The 18,261-nt window shown below is 46.7% G+C and overlaps 2 protein-coding genes across 4 annotated transcripts; one reads left to right on the top strand and one right to left on the bottom strand.

The window, feature by feature from the left end:
• Positions 1 to 4,780: 4,780 nt before the first annotated feature.
• On the bottom strand, positions 4,781 to 15,132 carry ZNF212 (zinc finger protein 212). 3 transcript variants are annotated; one of them, XM_081038191.1, is made up of 6 exons: positions 14,982 to 15,115; positions 8,891 to 9,280; positions 8,676 to 8,802; positions 7,582 to 7,671; positions 6,324 to 6,811; positions 4,781 to 6,210 (listed from the first exon to the last, which is right to left on the bottom strand). In XM_081038191.1, exons 1-6 carry the CDS (start codon positions 15,003 to 15,005, stop codon positions 6,064 to 6,066), a joined length of 1,266 nt encoding a protein of 421 aa, XP_080894317.1. In that variant the 5' UTR covers positions 15,006 to 15,115; the 3' UTR covers positions 4,781 to 6,063. The 3 variants fall into 3 exon arrangements, with proteins under 3 accessions (XP_080894317.1, XP_080894318.1, XP_080894316.1); XM_081038192.1 differs by having other exon boundaries at positions 4,781 to 6,811; positions 14,982 to 15,132; XM_081038190.1 differs by having other exon boundaries at positions 4,781 to 6,808.
• On the top strand, positions 12,473 to 17,440 carry LOC308492787 (uncharacterized protein). The gene is made up of 2 exons (XM_081038193.1): positions 12,473 to 15,352; positions 16,379 to 17,440. Exons 1-2 carry the CDS (start codon positions 14,768 to 14,770, stop codon positions 16,388 to 16,390), a joined length of 597 nt encoding a protein of 198 aa, XP_080894319.1. The 5' UTR covers positions 12,473 to 14,767; the 3' UTR covers positions 16,391 to 17,440.
• The last annotated feature ends 821 nt before the right edge of the window (positions 17,441 to 18,261 follow it).

Here is an 18,261-nt window from a genome sequence, read left to right on the forward strand (position 1 = left end):
GAGGTATTTATTGGAGCAAAAAGGAGCTGCAGCCCTGAAGACACAGACTCGGGTAACAACCCAAATTGTGTTCCACCAAAACAATAGCGAAAGTTCCCACCCAGGTTCTCAATTAGGTCCGTTTTCTGTAAATGAGGTATCAAAATTGTGCAGTTCTGATTGGACACGGCAGGTCTCAGTCTGCTGAAACCAGGGTTTCCCCAGACAGCGGGAAGTGGAGAGTTCAGTCTGAGGTTCCTCCGGGTATACGGAAAATGGAGGAGCCCGTCAGCCAATGGCTGGTAGGCTCTTACTATTTATCAAATTTGGGCCCTCGGTCGACCATGGGGAGTCCATCTCAGCAGATAAATTCCTTCTCAGGGTTTGCATCAAATGAATCTTTCTTTGCGTCAGCACTAGGGGTCCTCTTGATGCCTTCAGCACTCATTTGCAAATGGTTAGGTTGGGTGACTTCAGCAAGGATTTCCACCGTGAACAATGCCATTTATTGATTTGATCTCTTGTTACCTTGAAGTAGCACTTCCTAATCTTGCCCCAAATTCTAGGGGTACACGTCACTTGGAGAAGGTATCACTTTTTAAAGTGGACCCCCCCACACGTATAAAGCTTAGGAGGGGAAGTATTAGAAGAGGGACACAGGAAGTACAACCAAGTCCCCATTCCTTCACGAAGGCATCCCTACTTCAGGTAACACTGAGTCCCCTATTCTGTGAGTTCCCCTTTATACCTGTTCATTCAATAAACGGCTGGTGAGCACCTATGTGCAAAGCCCCGGTGCTGGAAGCTGTGGAGTCAGGATACGATTAAGGCATGGTCTCTGCCTTCAAAAAGCATCATATCCTATTGACTCTGATACGAGCAAATGAAAGGGCTTCTCACTCTAGAAACTCTAAGTTTTCTTTTCCCTAGTGTTTTGGCTCCGTAGCCCCTGCTTATAATCATTTTTCTTAAATCAGTTTCTTAATCACAAACAATAGATTGTTTTTAACTTGAATCATAGAAATCTCCTATCCGCTGCTTTAAATAATTATCCTAAAGCTTGTGATTAATATCTGTTGAGTATGATCATCGTATCACAGCGTTGTTTCCAGGCCTAGCTCCCAGGTGAACAATAACTGAATGACCGGTTAAACCAGAAGAAAGGCCAGGGTCCATGAAGCTGAACAATTTTTCAGCATGCAGTCATCCTGTGTCAACGGCTTTGAATCCTGCTTCTTGGGCCAACACTTTCAACTCTATTCACTAAAATCTCTCCTCATCTAGGGGCTATTAGGATACAAGCGAGGCCCCAGTAAGATTTCCAACACATCCCAACCACGGCGGTCAACGTGGTTCTCCAGGCAGATCTCGAGATGCCTTTCCCTCATCTAAGATCAGACAGGACAAGAGTCCCGTGAATCCCCAATAGGCAGGGACAACAGCCACATTCAGCAGGAAGCAGATACAGAAGGGATCTCCTGTCCCTCAACTTCCCATAGAGATTTATGGGGATCACGTCTCTCAAGAGGGACATAAGGCAGGCAGTTAGTTAGTGACAGGAATTGGGTCTCTGAGACACCTGGATACGGCAGGTAACATTCCTGCACGTCCAACATAGTCTACGGGAAATGACCGTCCAAAAGGCCATCCCTCTCCGCCCAAACTTGCCCTTGTTTACCATAACCATCAGCCATTACCAATCACAGGTATCAATCAAGCAGCCCCACAATTAGAGAGGAGCAGCCCATCTAGAGGAGAAGGAAATAAAAACTGCAAGTCCTCCCCAGTCAGTGCCTTTTGAGCCACTTTGTGCTAAGCCTGCCCATATTTTTTGGAGTGTACTATCTTTTCTAACGAACTTCTTTCTTACCACTTTACTTCTGTGTCTCATTCAATTCTTTGCTCGAGACGCCAAGAATCTGGACACTGCGCCGAGGAGGGCACCTCCAGCAATGAGAGGCTAGGATTCCATTGTCCTCTGAGGCCTCTTCGACCCCATGTGTGGAAATCTAGCTTGGACACTGCCGGGTTCGACCCCTGGTGTAGGAACCAAACCTGGGCACCACCCCGAATAGGGCCTGCTCTCCGGTAGCAGCTCTATCTTGGTGGTCTTGTCCATCTCTCCTTGTCTGCTACTTTCCACTGCAGCGGTGCCCAATCACGTCCTCATTGGCTCTTGGTCTCACTAAAAAAACCTTGCAACGTAAACCACATCCCAAACAAAAAGGCATGATGTAACTTTTATTAGGTTAATATTCTCAAATCACAGCTAGGACCAGGTCACCCTTTTGCTCAAAACTCTCAGCTCCTCATTACTAATTCAATAAAACCCAAATTCCTTAGCCTGAACCCAACCTGTTTCCAACTGCGTTCCCCACCACTCTTCTCACACCCCACTCTCTAGCCAAATTAAATGAATTGCCATTTATTTGTACGTGCCCCATAATGTATCCTATTTTGGTCATGTTGCTCCATTTAGGATGTCCTCTTCCCATCCTTAAAAGTCCAGTTCAAAAATTACCTCCCATAAAACCTCCCCCAATGCCCCACAACAACTAAATGTAATTTGTTCTCCGAGTTCTTACAGACCTTCAGCCTCAATTAGCACATATAGTTTTCTACCTTTCATTAGATTCTCTAACAGACTGTAAGCCCAATAGCAAGATCTCTTTGTAGACTTTTCACAGAGGCCACTCATATTTGTGAGTGAACAAACTCTAAGGCAGAATGGAATATTGTGCTAGCCTAGGAAAGGGCTGTGCAAATACACAGTATGGGAAGAAAATGGATTTTGATAGAACATAAACTCAACTAGGGCAAAGAGCTTTGTTGTGTACACTGATGTCTCCCAAGTGTTTAAAACAGTGCCTGGATAATAGGTGCGCAATATGTATTTGTTCAACAAAAGAAATGGAAGAGGGAAGCTTTCACAGAAGGGGGTTATGAACTCAACAGTGAAAAACAAACAGTATTTGGTTCACAGAGAAGGGTATTCCTGAGAAGGGAAAGCATGGGCTGAACCTGGAGGCAGGAAAGTATGGCTTATGCACCAAATAACAGGAAGCTGAGGGTGGCAGCAGCTTAGATAATTTACAGAGTGAAGAAACTCAGAGTAGGTTATGTTGTGGAACTCAAGTTCTACACTAGAAAGCACGCTGTCAGTAGCCAGTGATGGGCATCGCAGGCTTTGAGGAAAGCCCGTGTCCAGTGTGTGTTCTGGAACAATAACTCTAGTAGCAGAAGGATGTGATTAGGGGTAGGTGCCAAGTTAGGTTATTGAGTAGTTCAGGTGGGTGACAATTAGGGCCTGACCTGTAGGAACAGGAAAAAGACGGATTAGTCAGTCACTAATGTTTGACGTTTAATTTGCCCCTGTATGTTGATTTAAATCTTTCTAATTTGATCAGCCCTGTTCATCAGTTCCAGTTCCTGTTTTCTTCTCAGCATCCAGCAGAGCAGGTGTTCAATGAAGGACAGTTGAAACAGGCAAGAGGCTGATTTTTTGTATCCCTCAAGACAGTGCCTGTGTGTGCAGACATGACCTGAAGATCTTGTTAAATGCAGATTCGGATTCCGTGGATTCGGATTCTACCAAGCTCCCAGGGAATGCCAATGCTGCCGGGGCAGGAGACCAGCTGGGTCATTGAGTAACAAGGATCGAGAATCCAACCTGGACACCAGGTACTTAACTATGGGCAATCAGAAGCAACAGATCCATGGTCAAGTGTGCGGGCTCTGAAGCAAGACAGCCTGGGCTCAGAGCCAGCCCTGCCTGCTACCTCAGCGCAGGTTTCTTCCCACACCTCATGCGTAAAGTGGGGTAATACTCAAACGCATCTCACAGGGTTGTGTGAGAGTTACATTCACTTTTGCGTAAAGAACTTAAAACAGTGACTAGCACATTGGTGCTCAGCAAATATTAGCCTTTATTACACTAGTCCCCTTGTTTAATATAATTATTTCCCTGCCTCAGGGAGAACCTAACTTTGCTGGAGAAATGGAACCCTACCTTGTACTCTGCTCTGCTCCCCACAATGCAAGGCAGAGGCTGGTCACATTGAAACACTCACGGAAGACCTGAGAGGTGACAGGAATCAAGGATGGGCGACGGGGGTGTCTGTAATGCAGAAGCCGGGGTTCGCAGTCTGTAGACGGGACTTAGGAGACGGTCCAGCTTTTCCTACATTCAGGGAAGCTGAGTACCTCGCCTGCTGCCTGCCCTGTGACAACTTCCCTCCACGTTCGGTCTCTACACCTAGATAATCCTGTATCTTACAGCGACCGACTTTCCATCTGTCTGTCTATTCATTTTATTTGTTCCTTTTTATCCCCATCTCACACTCACTCTTCCCATGGGCAATTATAATGCCTTTCATGTATAACTTTTCGTTTCTATGTGTTCTTACAAAGTGATTTGTTTTGTGTACATGCGTTTTTAATTTACATAAATGGTACTGTTATAGACCTCATTCAACTTCTTACATTATCCGCTCAGCAATGGATGTTTAAGACTGACCCATGTGGTTACGTGTACATCTAAGCCGACTTCCTAATTCTACCCAGTGCTCCCCGGGAAACCCAGGAGGTTGCACCTGCCTTCTCTGCCTCCCACCTTCCAACAACTGACACCCAACTGTCAGCAGCCCTGGCCTACCACAAACAGGGTTCCATACACACTCCCTTGTCATCTGTCCAAAATTTAAGTCACACCTCTGTCACTGTTCCAGGCCATGCACTTCCTCCATGCTGGCCCCAGGAGGGTATTCTTGACTAATGGAGAAAAACACCCAACGTGAGCATGTTTTTTTCTAGTAGCAAGTTTTATTCTAGGCAACTGCAAAGGGGACACTCCCACAGGACCCAGGAGCCCACTCCCATCTCCCCGAACAGCGGGGCAGGCATGTGATACTCCTGAGACGAGCACGTGCGTGCTTTTCCTCCATCATCTCCGGGACAGTCACCCCAGGACTAATTTGGGAAGTGTGTCATTTGAACCTCAAGGAACAACTGCTATAAGAGGAACAAACTCAAATAACCACTGGCACAAGCTGAACAACCTTAAGTAACAAAGGAGTCGCCTACCCTGTGAGGCTGCAGAACCGAGTGAGGCCTGGGACCGAAGGGGAAGGCAAGAGAGGCTGTGGCGAGAAACCCAGACTCCGAACTCCGGGAAGGAAGCCTCTGTGTACCCAGCTCCCTCACTGGACTCTTCGTTTCCGACAGGGGCTTTGGGCTCTGCCGCCACTGATCTTTTCCTCTAGGTCCGTTTGACCCAGTGAGCCCCATCTGAGAGGGAGCCACACTATGCCCCCCGATCTCTGACCTAAGTGTGGGTGGGCTAAAAGAGCCCCAGAAACGATTCCCTCCTAGAGGGTAGGCCCGGTCCCCATGTTAGGAACAACTTCTACAACTCTGGAAATTTAAAAAAACAAGTGTCAGACTGTAGTTTTTAAAAAATCAACTAAAATCTAATTCCAAAAGGTTCCTCAGAGCAGGGTGAGCGCTTCCTTTAAATTATTTCTTCTACTTGTTACTAACAAAGAGACTACAAAAGAAGAGCAAATAGAGGGTTATGCTTTCCAGAACTCTCCCACACACCTGCTCACTCCTTTGGCCCGACTCCACCCCGTGGGAAGCCCTGAAATGCTGGGACAGGCCCTCGAACCAGCCACCAGCCCTTGCGGGGTCAGAAAACCAGTCCCAGCCCACAAATACCAGCGCGGGTGGGAGACTTAAAGGTGCCAACATCATGGCAAACTCAGCAGCAGGGCAGACAGCAGGGAGAGGCCTGGCCCTGACCCCTCCACTTCCACACAGTTCTGAGGACGGCCTCAGGGCTCGTCCTGCTGCTTGGTCTAGGGAAGGCAAATCAGAGCGACTCCCCTCAGGAGGAAGCCAGGCCCTGGCTGCGCAGCGTCTCTCGGGGGACGATGGCAGCCCCGGGGCCCCCGCACAGGCGAGGGCCGGCACCCTTACAGCAGGCCGCCGGGCCTCCCCGGCCCCAGGGCCGGCCCGCCCCGCTCACGCTGGTGGATCTTCTGGTGCTGCAGGAGATGCTGCTTCTGCACGAAGCTCTTCTCGCACTCAGTGCAGCTGTACGGCCGCTCGCCCGTGTGGATGCGCTGGTGTCGCACTAGGTCGGACGGGTGGCTGAAGCTCTTCCCACAGTAACCGCAGATGAGGGAGCTTCGGCTTTTTCTCCAGGGGATGTGGCCGGGCAGTGCAACCAGGCTGTTGGGCGAGAACCTCTCCTGGACACGGTGGCCGCCACTGGGCCCCTCCTGCAAGTGGCAGCGCTGGTGGGTCACCAGGCTGACCCTGCAGCTGAAACTCCTCATACACACCTCACACTGATGCAGTTTTGCCTTCTTCGACTGGGGCTTAAGCCGTGGCCTGGGCCGAAGGCTCTCTTCTGGCTCTGAGGTCGTGGAAGACTCCCACCCTGAGTGGGTCCGCAGATGTGTGGCCAGCTGCTGCTTGTAGCGGAAGCTGATCTCGCACTCAGAACATTCGTAGGGGCCGGAAGTGTCCCTTTTCAGCTTCAGGTTCTGCCCACATTCCTGACCCGGTTGCACCTGCCTATTAGATTTCGGCTTTGGGGGGCAACTCAAAGTTCTGCCACTGCTAGGGTCTCTACTGCCTTCAACAGGCTCCTCCAGATTCGTGTCCCCGGGCCCTGATTCCAGGAGGACAGACCCACCCTGATCGTCCCAGCCCTCAGTCTGCTCTGGGCTCAGGAAATGCTCTTCAGCCATGCCTGAGAACCCCCCTGGGAGACCCGCAGAGCCTTCCTGCGGGTACTGTAGCTCCGGCTTGAGCATGACCCCTTCTGCTGCCAAAACAAAGAAAACCAACAAAAAAGATCACATTTTAACACTTCTGATTTCTTTAGAGCTAAACAAACATCTACGAATTTCACAAGGGCTCAAATCAAAGTACCTCAAGATCAAAGGAATTACGACAATTTGGAGGATGAGACTGACTGGGTTCCAAGACCTGAAAAACTAATCCTATATGCAGGTACAGACATTTGACTGGAAATCTGAATATATTACCCTTACAGAACAATGTTATAAAGGATAGTTATCCAAGCTTATCCTCAAATCTGTATTCAACCTCTGTAAAAAATAGCTCAATATACTGTAACAACTAATTCAGGAGACTATTAAAAAATAAATGTGAAAGATTAAAATAAAAAACTAAACCTATGTAACTTAAAAATTCATGTATCCAGCTATTATTCCCTCATATCCTCCCCAAATTACCTGGCCTCCAAATGCTTTTTCTGCCCCTTACCCAGTGAGCCTCACTCCTAAAGCTGTGACCAACCCTCTCGTCTCAGTCCCCAGGGGTTTTGACTATAGCCTATTATGTATTCTACGCCACAAGGCACAGAGAAGCCTGATATGGTCACGAACCTCAAGGTGCCCACGCGAGTTAAGACACACATATAAGAGGTGAACTGATGGTAATTATAAAGGAGTCTAGATTAAATAAATGCCACCTAAGGTTACGGATAGTGTTTGGCAGTTTAGCAGCGGGAAAGCTCGCTATAGGCTGCAGGAAGTGGGGAGGAGGATGGAATATTCTAGAGCCACTCACCTGGGTGGACACCATCAGGGCTTTCTTCCTCCAAGTCTCCCAGCATCTCCGTACCCAGCTCCGCTTCTCCTTCTGGCTCGCCAAGGACCTCTGCATTGGAAACGGGACAGTGTGAGCCCAGGAGAGGGTACAAACTCACCGTGTACTGGTTGTTTGCTGATGGGCATGGTGACCAATGTCACGGGAGTCTATTCCAAAGATTCAAAGTACTATCCTTGCCACTTTCCCCCAGAACTAAGGATAATTAGACAAGTCTGGCTAATTCAAGTGCTCTATTCCTTTGTCACTCATGGCTCAGGTGGTCAGGCTTAGGAGCCCACACCACTCTCGCCCCCAACACCAGCACTTCCTCACACATACATGGTGTCAAGTGTTGCTTCCTTTCAGGGTTTCTGACTCCATCTGTGCTGAAGCACTGCGAGATCAAGCAGACACAGAGATGCCCCCACCCACAGGACGGACAGGAAAAAGCCACCAGCAGGACACAGAAGCTGGCCAAGGTCACGCAGGCCTCTCTCTGCTTTCCTCCCACTCCACTCTGCTCCAGTCACACTGGCCTTCTTGACAATCCTCCACGGACTCAGGCTTTAAAAGATTTTGTCTACCAAATAAAATGCACTGACAATGTAATAGCTAATATGTTGCATATAAAGATGTACATCTGTTAAACAGCATTTGTGATCAACACAAAATAAACATTGTTGAAACCACGACTGGTTGGAATTCTAGTCAAACGCCAAGGAAAATTCTTGGTTAACCTATGCTGTCTGTCTCATCGCCAGTGACAGAGAGTTTCTTATCAAATAATCTTAAGTATTTAAGTATTAAACACAGCATGAGGACCCCCAGTCATGTTACACCACAATGCATGTGATGCCATCTTATCTGCTAGTAAATGTTCTCAAGATCTGACCATGTGACCGCAGAAAAGAAAGGCACCACGACCTTTCCAAAGTCTTCACAAATTGAGGACTGCCACAGGTCAACCAGAGGACCCAAAGCCAACCAGACACCAGGTGTGGTCTGGGTCACAAGCTCCTGACCAGGAATTGCAGGGTGCCTGAGAGAATTCTGGGGAGGAAGCCGCCACTTACTTAGAGAGACCAGGGTCTCATAGTTGCTCTTCATCACATTTCTGTAAAGCTCCTTCTGCCAGTCCTCCAGATTCTCCCCCTCTTGCTCTGCAAAATAGACTCCATCATTTTCAAGTGACCGGGACACCTGAAATCGCAAATGTCACACAATGAGTGCCTTTCATCACGGCCCTGAAGGAAAAATCAGCAACTCAAAATCTGAAATAACAGGATACCTTGGGGGCCTCCCCCTTGCTGCCCGGGGGCAGCCGCAGGACCCAGAAGTTCCTGTTTCTCAGCAGGTTTTCCATGTTCTCCAGCCGCCTCTGCAGCAGCCCGTACTCCTGCACCAGGGTCCCCAGCACGGCCCACTTGCCCTCCAGCTGGTTCCCGAACTCCACGGCCGTCTTCTCGCAGTCAGCCAGCTTCTTCTCGGCTGTCCCCGTGCGCCCCTCCAGGCTCTGCAGCCGGGCAGCCTGGGACTCCATCTTCTTCTCCACAGCTTGAATGGCAGCCACCACTGTCCAGAGTGAGATCTCTGTCGTCTGCAGATAGGAGCTTTTCTCTGTCGCTTGTGGGGGCAGCGTGGGAGATGCCGAAGGTGTGGAGCGGCGCTTCCTCCTGTGCTGAAGAACCGGACAGGGTCACCGTCAGTGTCTTCTCCAACCATCAGGTAAAGAAAACAATGGGTGGGTCCACTGGTCCAAAAGCGCTTACAGCTGGTACCTCGCTTCTACTTGTTTTTAGATTTTAAAAGTATGTTCTTTGTATTCTGATACTGCAAATTATACACGTACATTGTAATAAAAAATAAAAATGGCAAAGTAGAAAGGGAGGGAAGGAGGAAAGGATTATGTACAGACCATCATCCAGAGGTAAGCTGTTAAGAATTTTGGTGTTTTTCCTGTTTTTTTCATCTTTTAACTTATTTCTTTCTCAACAAAATTGAAATCATTTTGTACCTACATTTTGTTACCTGCATTTCACACGCAGCATATTCTCTAAGACTTTCCTCTGTCAGTATTCACTTTTTAAATCACCTTCTTTTCTTTCTATTAGGTATTTTGGGCTATTTGTAGTATTTTACTCTGATTATTGATATAATTTATGTCCACTCAACTCCACATTCCTGCCCGACTTCACAGCTGATCTTGTCACCCTTGCTGAAAACCTTTCAGCGGCTCCTGACAATAATGACAAAGTTCCTTAGCAGGACCTACAAGACTCATTCATTTTTACACCCCAGCAGCAAGTGTGAGTGAGTAATATCTACTAAATCCCTAGTAAACAGGCACTGAAGTGATCTGGGTCCTCTGCCATTTTTCTTATACTTCTCATTTTCATGGTCAGCAGGAAAATCACTATGGCGGAAGCTCACAACGACTAAAACCAACACTTGGGATGTCTTCCCGAAGCTGTCCTCTTCCCCTCACTGTCCCATTGCATGTTCACATTTCAGTCCTGACCTCCCAAAGCTTCAGATCCTTTCATATGGCACGTTTTATTCAAGACTGCTTCTCTCACAGTGAGGACACTGAGATGACGACACTAAGAACAAATACATGTTTACTGGCCATTCAAATTTCCCCTCCTGTGGCCCGCCTGCTGAAATCTTACCCAGTTCTCTTTTGGGTTATCTGACTTTTCCTGACTGTCTCATAGGATTTCTCTGTAAATTCTGGATACTGATCTTTACCAGTCATATGTGTTGCAAGTATCTTCTCCGTATTTGTGCCTCATTTTTTACTCTCTTTATTATTATTTGATAAAAAGTCCTTAACTTTAATGTAGTTGGGTTTTATCACTATTAATTCTTTTATGGTTTGAACTTTCATGTCAGGTGTAAAAAAAATAAAAATCTATATTCTACAGTATCGTCTTCTAAATACTTGATAGTTTTGACTTTCACATTTACATGTTTACCTCAACTAGAAATGCATTTGTGTATGGTGCAAGGCTCAATTTTCATACGGAAATCAACAGATCTAACACTTAATAATAAAAAACCCATTGTTTACCCACTGATCTACAATGCCACCTCTGGCATAAATTGAGGTTTTTTTAAAGTCTGTTTCTGGCATCTCTATTCTGTTCTATGGGTCAAATTTTCTACCACTTTACCAATATTACCATCTCAATGACCACAGCTTTTTGATAACGATTGATATCTGGTAAAGCAAGCCCCACCTCCTTGTTTTACACGAGTATATTGAAAATTTGGGGACTGCTGACATTCTACAAACTTGAAAGTTTTCACAGAAATATCCTTAGAGATTTTGTCTGTAACTGCATCAAATCCATAGATAAATTTGAGAAGTGACATGTTCAGGATAAAAAGTTTCAATCCATATACATAGTGTATACTCCTTTTTAAAAGTATTTTTAATATCATTAGATATGTAAACATGTCCCCAAGGTATGTGTTTCAATCACCAGTTGCTGTATAACAAAGGATCCCAAAATGTAGTGGCTTCTGACAACATCTATTTTGCTCATGGCTACACAATTAAATGAGGGTTTAGAGAGGACATCCTGTCCCTGCTCCACTCCATGTCAAGCGGAACAGGTCACAGGCAGGCGGGCAGGCAGGGGCTGGCCTCCCCCGAGGAGTCCCACGCCACATGGAGAGGGCACATGGTGACGTTCTGTTCAGCAGCCCTACCTAAGGTCCCAGTCCAGTCAGCGTCAACCACCAGAACGCACTTTCATTTCTAACAGTTGTCTTTTTTTTTTGGAGGGGAGGGGATTCTTTTTTCATTAATCTCACTATACATAGAAATAATATATGAGAAAAAAATTGATCATATCCTCTATATATGTGCTGTCCAATATAACAGCCACTAGAAACATGTGGCTATTTAAAATTAAATTAATTAACATTACATTAAAAATTCAGTTCCTAGCTACATATGAAGTGCTCAATAGCTACCTGTAACTTGTGGCTACTATGCTGAACAGTGTGGAGAGAGTATTTCCATCATCTCAAAAAGTTCTAGTGGATGTACTATGCCCTTACTATTTTTTTCCTGCTTGATAAAATAATAAGGTTGTATTAAAATCTTCCACTACGACAGTGAATTTTCCTTGTAGTCCTCTCAATTTTTATTTTATTTATTTTGAGACTATATATAATTAGTGCACATAAAATTATAAATGTCCTATTAAGCTGGTAAATTGAGTCTTTTCCCATTATAAAAGTGTAGTAGCCCTCTATCTCTAGCATTATTAACAGAGTTAAGCCAATTTTCTTTTGATTAGTATTAGCCTGGTCTATGTTTTCATATTTTTTTATATTCAACCATTTCGACAGCTTTATCTTTGAGTTGTATCTCTCATAAACCATACAGTTGATTCACCCATCCTGCCAATCTTTGCCGTTTAACAAGAACGTTTAGTTCATTTATAGTTACTGTAATTGTTGATGCATGTTTATCCAATTTTACCTTTTTATGCTATTTATCCCATCTTTATCTTCTTTGTTGGCTTCTTTGGATCATTTTTTTCTTATTCTATTATTCCCCCTTTTAATTTGTAAGTTATACAGCCAATTTCTAGTCTTTTAGCAATTATCCTAGAAATTATGGGAAGCATACTTACGGCAACCTTTAAACATTTGAATTCTGATCATCTCTTCCTAACTTTTACATCAGTGCTGCCATGTTAATGCCACCTTTTTTTTAAACCCAAGAGATTGTTACTGTTTTATTCCGTCAATATTTATTTAGATTTACCCATTTGCATGGACCATAGTACTTTCTTACTGTCAGACTGTCCATTTGAATGTTTTCTTTTTTTTTTTTTTTTTGCCTTTTCTGCATTTGGGACAATTTTTCTTCTACCTGAAGTACATCCTTTACAATGTCCTTTAATGACAGTATATTAGTAGCAAACTGTCAGTGTTAATTTGTCTGAAAAGATCTTTACCCTTGTTTTTTAAAGATAATTTTGCTGAGCATAAAAATAGGGGATTGTAGTTATTTTCCTTTAGCCTATGTCACTCTCCTACTGTCTGGCTTCCATTGTTGCTGTTGAGAAGCTGGACCCCACTAGTCTTACAGGAGTTCATTTCAAGGTCATCTGTCTCTTTTCTTTGGCTTTCAAGAATTCCCTCTGCCTTGCATGCTGTACTTTCACTATTATGTGTCTAGATAAATTTCTTTTTGTTTTTCCTGACCGGGATCTATTGGGTTCCTATGTGTTAGCATTTGTGTCAGTCCTACAATATTCTCAGCCATTAGCTACGCATCAAATATGGCCTACAGTGCACACTGAGTGTTTGAATGTGTGTGTGTATTTTCCTTTTGGAATTTTCCTTCTGGAATTCCAATATGTTTTTCTTCTGGAAATTCAACATCTGAAATCTCTGAAGGTCTAATTTTGTTGTCCATTATTTTTACTGGCTTTTCCTCATAGTTTGTTACGACTTGTTTGGTGATTTTTTATTCTGAATTAAATTTTTTTGGAATTTTGTCTATGAGAATTATTTGAAGTCTGAGTTAAATGTAGACTTTTCTAGAGAAGATTTGTGTTTCTTTTTGATGGGCAGCAGGAGGTTCTACTTTGAACTAAATTCTTGGTTTGAGGTTTCTTGGACCATCCAGGCCCTATGAATTCAGGCGATAAACCCATTTGAGGGTCACCATGAATGTTGCCCTTTGAAGTCTCGGCTTTATGAGATTGGCGTAGGAGACTGCTTAGATTCCCCACCTTAGGCTCTGAGTTTCATCTATTTCCCAGGCCCCTTGAGGTGACAAACACTTTAGATGAATGTTCAGCAACAGCCCTCAAAGTTGGCTTCAGAACCCCGCTTACCTCTTAAGAGCTCCCTCTTTCACTTAGTTTTTGGGCTCCAAGCATTCTTTACTAATATATGTCAAATCTATTTGTGTTTCTCGCCCCCGGCAGTTTTAGTTGTTTTCATCAGGGTACCTACTTGGCCATACTGACAAATGAGAGGTCCAGAATACTCATCTGAAAAGACAATGTCTAAGAACAGAAATATGCGCAAGGACAATTTAAATATATTCTACAATGACAGACCTCCACGAGCTACTTGAAGTGCAGCGTGGGATTTTGGCAAATCTTTATAAAGACCTCCTTTTAACAAGGTCTGTTGATGACAGGGAGGTACCTGTGCACTGACAAGTCAGGAAGAAGTACTCCAACTTGTCCTCCGGCCCCACTTGAATACAAATTTAGTCTGGAGGAAAGGCCACGTGTTTGACGGGGTCACCTCAGTTCCAAGAAGACAGAGAAAGTAAATACTGCAAAACACTTGCGTCCTGCCTTTGCAATTCAATTGTAACTTCCTAGAAAGCACACGCTGTGTTCTCCAAGTCCCCCCATACGTCCCCTCTTAGTTCTCACCCCCTTCCTGCAAGAAATCAAATACAGCGCATCTTGCTCACGGTCAAGTGCCCACCCCGGGATCTCCTTAGCCTCCACTCGCAAGCTCGCGCGTGATTCTCAAAGTGTTTCTGGACCAAGAAAGCTGCATCGAAACCCAACTGCGCTCCCCTGGCCCTTTCCAGAGCGCATCCTCTCCTGCGATCAAATGCACCCCCGCTTTGGAATAACAGGAGAATGGATGTCCGCGCTGGCGGGAACCTCGGAGGTCACCGAGCAACGAGGCCAACAACTGACAGCGGAGGAAACGGAAGCCGGAACGGGAGAGCGGAGGGCTCGGTGACGGCCGAAAACCGCGATTTCTGACCCCGTGCCCAGGATTTTCTTCTCCCCAAGCTCGGAGCCCTGACATCCCAGCACGGGGGCGGTGCGGCGGCGGTGCGGGGGCGGGCGATGGCGCAGCTCGCACACAAAACCCTGCCACCGCACCTGTCTCCAAGGACAGGGAGCCCAGCCTGACTTCGGCGTGTGGCTGCCACCCCAGGACAGAAGCCTGTCGCGGGAGAAGGTGGCGGCGGCACGACAGGAACCCGTCAGGCCGAGGACAAGCTGGTCGCGGAGAAACCGCGAGTCCCGGGGTCCTCGTCGCACCGGGCGAACTCCTGGCAGCGGGGACAGGACCCCGAGTTTCTACCCGCGCCGCCGCTGCAGCCTGGACACGGGCTCGCGTTTGGCACAACGGAGCAGACGTGCGAGGACGGTCCCAAATGCAGAACCGCGGAGAAGTTTCCCAGCGAAGGCGCCGGACGCCGGGACTCCGGCCCAACGCGGAAGGAGGCGGACGGGAGGCGGGCAGAGCCCGGGCTGCGGCGGGAGGTCGGTGTCCATCCGCGCCCGCGGCCCCACGGACACCCCGCCCCCCGCCCGCGGGCGCCGCCATCGCGAACGCGCCCCCGAGTCTCGCCGGGACGGGACTCTTACCCGAGCAGGCGCCGACTCCGCCATGGCTGCCAGTCGCCCCTCAACAGCCGGACCCCGCCTGGTACCCCTCCGGCTGCGTGCGGCTCCGCTGGGCGCCCCGGGCCCCTCCTCGAAGCGACCACCAGGACCGTGTTGACACAAGGTGCATTGTGGGAGTGCGGCCCTCCCGGACCAAGCCCGGCTCCAGCCGCTCGTCCCCGGAGCGCGGGATTCGCCGTGCGCCCCCGTGCGGCCGGAGGGCAAACAGCAGCTCGGCGCTCGGGGCCAAAGGGCTGACAGCGGGAGGGCTCGTCGCTCCAAGGCAAGAGCAGGTTGGGCATCGAAGGCAAACCCACGGGCCTTTGTGTGTCTTCTACGTGCGCAGCACTCTGGTGGGTGCTTCGGGGGATTCCAAATTGTAATAAAACTCAGACTTTGCTCTGAGGAAAGAGCATGCCATCTAGGAAAAGAGCTATGCTCCCACATGGCAAGTGGGTTTTATTCTAAACTGTTATTTCGCTTTTTAGAAACCAGAGACACCCTTCCCATCTCAACAGTGTGGGGTCACGTGCCCAGAGCAACCCACTGTCGCCTATTAATTACAGTCATCACGTGTCTTGGAAACCCCAAGACAGCCCTGATTTCTAATAGTCAATCCAGTGTGTGTGCTACATGTTAAATAACGTGTTTGCAGTTTGGGTTTGGAAGGCGTGATTACCCAGTACACAACCCTACCCCAGCCCTACTTGCCTAATTTGTGCCACATTATCTCTGTAGTGCCTCGCAAGGAATTTCCACTTCAATGATAGGCATAAGCGCTTCCTCTGAGAACTACATGTTTACCTTCACATGACTAGGTCCTTACCATGTGCGGCTCAGGTCGGACTTTACCTTTCCTCCCTGTCTTCATCCTTCTTCATGCCAATCCTCAATCGAGTTACCCTCTTCAAAAAATTGCATAGCGTTTAGCACCATTTGAACTAACCTCATTTTCCCCTGCTTTAGTTTTACGTGGTAATTGTGTATCTCTTTTACCAAAATGCCTCTCCATGGCACCCTCCATTGATTGCACACACAAACGCTCATAAATATTTTTGGCGGATTCAGGGGTGAATCAGAGAGTGAGGCTAAGAAAAGTCACCTCCAAGAGAAGGCTTGATGTCCAGGACAACAGATGGACAGGAGGTTGATTGCATCATTAATATCTAAAGAAAGGATGGGCCAGGAGGAGGAAAACATCAGCCAAGGAGATACATTCAGGGTCTGACCTACTCTCTCAGGCCAATGAAAACATGCTGCAAATACAGAGAATAATGTACCATGATTGTGGAGACAGACTTATTAGGACAGGATATTGAGGTCATTAAACAGTTCAGGTATAGAATTCACGCCCTCTATTTCGTTTCTATGTTTACCAGGCAATCTTCTGATGATGCAGGTTCCAGTATACCTACTGGGAGACGACATACACTTCAGGCTGATGCAAATGTCCAGTCCACCCCTGGAAATTACTAAACGGATACTCTGGATTATCCAGCAGTCGCTTGAGTCGGCATGATTCAGCATCCCTGACTCTGAGCCTGGAAGTCTGGAAAAATATTTAGATCACATTTCCAGCGTGCAAGCGAGGCAGCACCAGACACTGGTTTGTAGTCTCCTGGGCTTTCGGAGATGGTGTTGCACTGTGATTTAGAAAGTGGGGCCGAGGAGGGAGACCATCCAGGTCCCTAACCCAGTGCTACCACTTACTACTCGTAGATGTGGACCTTGGGTAGGTCATTCACTTCTCAGCACCTCCATTTCCTCACTATTAGTGGGAAATAATAATAGCCCGTATCTCAAAGTTGTACGGACTAAATGAGTTGGATCAAATCAAGTACTTAAAACAGGGCCTGTCATAGAGTAAGAGCTCGAGACTGCGATTATTCTTTGCGTCTGGCTCCTTCACTTTCTAAGTGGTGGAGTTCATGCTCACTCTGCCGTGGTGTCTTTCACTGAGAATACGAACACCTCATCCTAGGAGTGTTGATGGAATTAAAAGAAATGGCAGGTGTAAGTAAAGTGCGTATGTAGCTGAATGCCTGCCGTAGAGCATTCAATAGCAGGCAATTTCTCCTTTTGGTTTGTTTTCACTCTGGCAAGGTCCCTGCCTTGAACTGCAATGAATTCGCCAAGATAAATGTCGCCTTGTGTCTGTTAGAAGCCACCCATTTGTCCTTTCCCAATGACACTCAGATTTCAACACACACCTTTAAATAAACTTTTAAATGAGGTTCACAATTATTCCCATTGGTGGCAGTGGTATCAGAGGAATCAAGAAAATATACTCTTAGTACCTGTATCCTGTCGTCTCTACCTCTGTAGAACATGATTGTAACATGCAGAGCTGAACGTGACCTTAGACATTATCTCACCCACACCCTCATTGCTAGTGACAGAAAAAAAGTATTCTTTGAATCACAAATAAATTAAAATGCTTTAAAAATATCTTATCCTTTACATTTTCTAACATGTGTATGATTTATAGCATACATAAGCTTAGCATATATATGTACATACATGTATGCTCAAACATTTTTTTATTCAAGAAAGTTTATAGGCCGCGGCTTTATTCCACTTAGTAGAGGCCCTTTCTATTCTGTTCCCCGTACTATTCTACAAGTCTCCACATGCCAGGGACCATATCCTTTGTGTTCTTTTTCTCGAAAAAAATAATAATTCCCTGGGGAGCATGGCTCACTAGGCTTGCAGGTCAGTGAGCCTCCTGGAACACACACACCTCGGCCCAAGCTGTGTCCCCCCCCTGCTGTACGTGTGCAGTGCACATGGGATCACTTCGGCAGCCTAGTACTTCTCCCTCCTCTGGGCATATCATCTGATTCTCTTTGGGGACTTGTCCAGTTCTGGAAGGACATATAAGCAGCTCTTTCTGTAGCAGTGGATGCTTCTCAACAAGGGAGTCTGATAGGAGAGTGTTACTTTTTCTCTTTTTTACCATTTGAGTTTTTACTGTGTGCATTAATCTTTAAATTAAAAGTTAATTTAATTAACACATTATCAGAAGGAGAATAAAAACCCGCCCCAAAGCAGCCCCCTGTTCTGCTTCAGAAAGTGGACTGAGAATCCTTGCTTCCTGGCAGAGGTCCACATTGAGTGTTACCACTTTGGACCAGCTCACTCTAGGACTCTCCAGGGGCCATCACTGGAGGCTGGGGCAGCCCGTGGGGTAGCTAAGGGGCTCTTGGTGCCCCGGGAGCCACCAGACTGGGATCCAGGAAACTAGATACTGAGTGTTAGCCCT

The sequence above is a fragment of the Rhinolophus hipposideros genome, assembly GCF_964194185.1.
Source record: "Rhinolophus hipposideros genome assembly, chromosome: 25".
NCBI classification, from domain to species: Eukaryota; Metazoa; Chordata; class Mammalia; order Chiroptera; family Rhinolophidae; genus Rhinolophus; species Rhinolophus hipposideros.

What these genes read in the sequence shown, in the direction of transcription:
- LOC308492787 (XM_081038193.1), top strand. Translation starts at nt 14,768, where the DNA reads ATGCAGAACCGCGGAGAAGTTTCCCAGCGAAGGCGCCGGACGCCGGGA.
- ZNF212 (XM_081038192.1), bottom strand. Translation starts at nt 15,005, where the DNA reads ATGGCGGAGTCGGCGCCTGCTCGG. An exon ending in CGGAGTCGGCGCCTGCTCGG is followed by an intron (nt 9,281 to 14,981) that starts GTAAGAGTCCCG and finishes CCGGTTCTTCAG; the next exon opens with CACAGGAGGAAGCGCCGCTC. An exon ending in TGAGACCCTGGTCTCTCTAA is followed by an intron (nt 7,672 to 8,675) that starts GTAAGTGGCGGC and finishes TTTCCAATGCAG; the next exon opens with AGGTCCTTGGCGAGCCAGAA.